Raw genomic sequence first — 3517 nt, forward strand, 5'->3', positions numbered from 1 at the left:
TGTGTGTGTGTGTGTGTGTGTGTGTGTGTGTGTGTGTGTGTGTGTGTGTGTGTGTGTGTGTGTAGACCAGTGTCTGGACCAGCAGGGCGTAAAGAACCATAGTAAGATGATGGTGCTGAAGGTCAGTGACGCCGAGTGGAAACTCCAGCTGAGTGAGGAAGAGGAGAAGAAGAAGAACCAGAAGGAGAGTCTGCAGAGGACCCAGAAGGGGTTCCAGATCCTGTCAGAGAGAGGTGCTATATATACACATACAGGTGCTGGTCATATAATTAGAATATCATCAAAAAGTTGATTTATTTCACTAATTCCATTCAAAAAGTGAAACTTGTCTATTATATTCATTCATTACACAGAGACTGATATATATTTCAAATGTTTATTTCCTTTAATTTTGATGATTATAACTGACAACTAAGGAAAATCCCAAATTCAGTATCTCAGAAAATTAGAATATTGTGAAAAGGTTCAATATTGAAGACACCCGGTGCCACACTCTAATCAGCTAATTAACTCTAAACACCTGCAAAGGCCTTTAAATGGTCTCTCAGTCTAGTTCTGTAGGCTACACAATCATGGGGAAGACTGCTGACTTGACAGTTGTCCAAAAGACGACCATTGACACCTTGCACAAGGAGGGCAAGACACAAAAGGTCATTGCAAAAGAGGCTGGCTGTTCACAGAGCTCTGTGTCCAAGCACATTAATAGAGAGGCGAAGGGAAGGAAAAGATGTGGTAGAAAAAAGTGTACAAGCAATAGGGATAACCGCACCCTGGAGAGGATTGTGAAACAAAACCCATTCAAAAATGTGGGGGAGATTCAGAAAGAGTGGACTGCAGCTGGAGTCAGTGCTTCAAGAACCACTACGCACAGACGTATGCAAGACATGGGTTTCAGCTGTCGCATTCCTTGTGTCAAGCCACTCTTGAACAACAGACAGCGTCAGAAGCGTCTCGCCTGGGCTAAAGACAAAAAGGACTGGACTGCTGCCGAGTGGTCCAAAGTTCTGTTCTCTGATGAAAGTAAATTTTGCATTTCCTTTGGAAATCAGGGTCCCAGAGTCTGGAGGAAGAGAGGAGAGACACACATTCCACGTTGCTTGAGGTCCAGTGTAAAGTTTCCCCAGTCAGTGATGGTTTGGGGTGCCATGTCATCTGCTGGTGTTGGTCCACTGTGTTTTCTGAGGTCCAAGGTCAACGCAGCCGTATACCAGGAAGTTTTAGAGCACTTCATGCTTCCTGCTGCTGACCAACTTTATGGAAATGCAGATTTCATTTTCCAACAGGACTTGGCACCTGCACACAGTGCCAAAGCAACCAGTACCTGGTTTAAGGACCATGGTATCCCTGTTCTTAATTGGCCAGCAAACTCGCCTGACCTTAACCCCATAGAACATCTATGGGGTATTGTGAAGAGGATGATGCGAAATGCCAGACCCAACAATGCAGAAGAGCTGAAGGCCACTATCAGAGCAACCTGGGCTCTCATAACACCTGAGCAGTGCCACAGACTGATCGACTCCATGCCACGCCGCATTGCTGCAGTAATTCAGGCAAAAGGAGCCCCAACTAAGTATTGAGTGCTGGACATGCTCATACTTTTCATCTTCATACTTTTCAGTTGGCCAAGATTTCTAAAAATCCTTTCTTTGTATTGGTCTGAAGTAATATTCTAATTTTCTGAGATACTGAATTTGGGATTTTCCTTAGTTGTCAGTTATAATCATCAAAATTAAAAGAAATAAACATTTGAAATATATCAGTCTGTGTGTAATGAATGAATATAATAGACAAGTTTCACTTTTTGAATGGAATTATTGAAATAAATCAACTTTTTGATGATATTCTAATTATATGACCAGCACCTGTATATCAGTTATAGTATGAATGAAATACTTAATACTTGAATGCAGGGGAGAGAAGAAGGCTCTTCATGCAGGATGTGTGTGAGGTATTAGTCCCGCCCCTCCTCCGCTGTGATTGGACGGCTGGCTGTCACTGTGTCTCTGTGTCCTCAGACGGCAGTGAAGACTCCTCCCCTTTCCTGGAGATCGCTGACCAGAGAGGAAACCCTCTGAAGATCCCCCCCCAGGAGAAGAAGGTACAAGTACTGAGAATCTATATATATATATAGATATATATATATATCTATATATATATCTATATATCTATATATCTTTATAGATATTATAATGTTCTCATCCAGAAGCTCACAGTTACCAACAACACCTGAATGCAACATCACACACAAACGGCATCAGAGGAACATTTTCTTAATCTGTGTGTGTGTGTGTGTGTGTGTGTGTGTGTGTGTGTGTGTGTGTGTGTGTGTGTGTGTGTGTGTGTGTCTGTGTGTGTGTGTAGGCTCTGATCCTGGCGATGGGTTTCCATGAGAAGGGTCGTTCTCTGATGAAGAAGAAGCAGTTTGACAACGCTCTGTGTCACCTGCTGCAGGCCGACCAGCAGTTCAGGTACCGACTTCTTCATCACCATCTTCATCATCATCACCCTCACTAACCTGAGTGTTGTGTGTGTGTAGTCGGTGTGGTTCTGCTCTGCTGGCATCGGTGGATAACTTCGCCGTCCTGCAGCTGGATGTGGTCTGGTGCTACAGAGCTCTGGAGGCTCTGTCCTGTCTGGACGATGGACGCAGTCGACTGCAGATAGCTGAGGACTGTTTCCTACGCTGCTACGGAGAGAGGCAGCAGAGGCTGCTCATGATCAAGGTCAGAGTCATAGAGACCTTCACTTAGGTCACACTTATAACAATAGAAACATTCACTTAGGTCACACTTATAACAATAGAGACATTAACTTAGGTCACATTTAAAACAACAGAGATCTTCACTTAGGTCACATTTAAAACAATRGAGACTTTCACTTAGGTCACACTTATAACAATAGAGACATTCACTTAGGTCACACTTAAAACAACAGAGATATTCACTTAGGTCACATTTATAACAATAGAGACATTCACTTAGGTCACACTTATAACAATAGAGACATTCACTTAGGTCACACTTATAACAACAGAGATATTCACTTAGGTCACATTTATAACAATAGAGACCTCCACTTAGGTCACATTTATAACAATAGAGACCTCCACTTAGGTCACATTTAAAACAACAGAGATATTCATTTAGGTCACATTTAAAACAATAGAGACTTTCACTTAGGTCACATTTAAAACAATAGAGACTTTCATTTAGGTCACATTTAAAACAATAGAGACTTTCACTTAGGTCACATTTATAACAATAGAGACCTTCACTTAGGTCACATTTATAACAGACACATTCACTTAGGTCACATTGAAAACTAACCTCTCAGACAGAGTTTGTTGTTGTTCTTATTGTGTGTGTGTGTGTGTGTGTGTGTGTGTGTGTGTGTGTGTGTGTGTGTGTGTGTGTGTGTGTGTGTGTGTGTGTGTGTGTGTGTGTGTGTGTGTGTGTGTGTGTGTGTGTGTGTGTGTGTGTGTGTGTGTGTGTGTGTGTGTGTGTGTGTGTGTGTGTGT

General features: G+C 42.3%; 1 protein-coding gene across 2 annotated transcripts; it reads left to right on the forward strand.

The window, feature by feature from the left end:
- Positions 1 to 15: 15 nt before the first annotated feature.
- On the forward strand, positions 16 to 3407 carry LOC116380068 (NEDD8 ultimate buster 1-like). 2 transcript variants are annotated; one of them, XM_031842025.1, is made up of 4 exons: positions 16 to 254; positions 2016 to 2098; positions 2362 to 2468; positions 2537 to 3407. In XM_031842025.1, exons 1-4 carry the CDS (start codon positions 107 to 109, stop codon positions 2748 to 2750), a joined length of 552 nt encoding a protein of 183 aa, XP_031697885.1. In that variant the 5' UTR covers positions 16 to 106; the 3' UTR covers positions 2751 to 3407. The 2 variants fall into 2 exon arrangements, with proteins under 2 accessions (XP_031697885.1, XP_031697887.1); XM_031842027.1 differs by having other exon boundaries at positions 18 to 233.
- Positions 3408 to 3517: the final 110 nt, after the last annotated feature.

This window comes from Anarrhichthys ocellatus, unplaced genomic scaffold (assembly GCF_004355925.1).
Source record: "Anarrhichthys ocellatus isolate YVR2014 unplaced genomic scaffold, GSC_Weel_1.0 scaffold6037, whole genome shotgun sequence".
Taxonomy (NCBI): Eukaryota; Metazoa; Chordata; class Actinopteri; order Perciformes; family Anarhichadidae; genus Anarrhichthys; species Anarrhichthys ocellatus.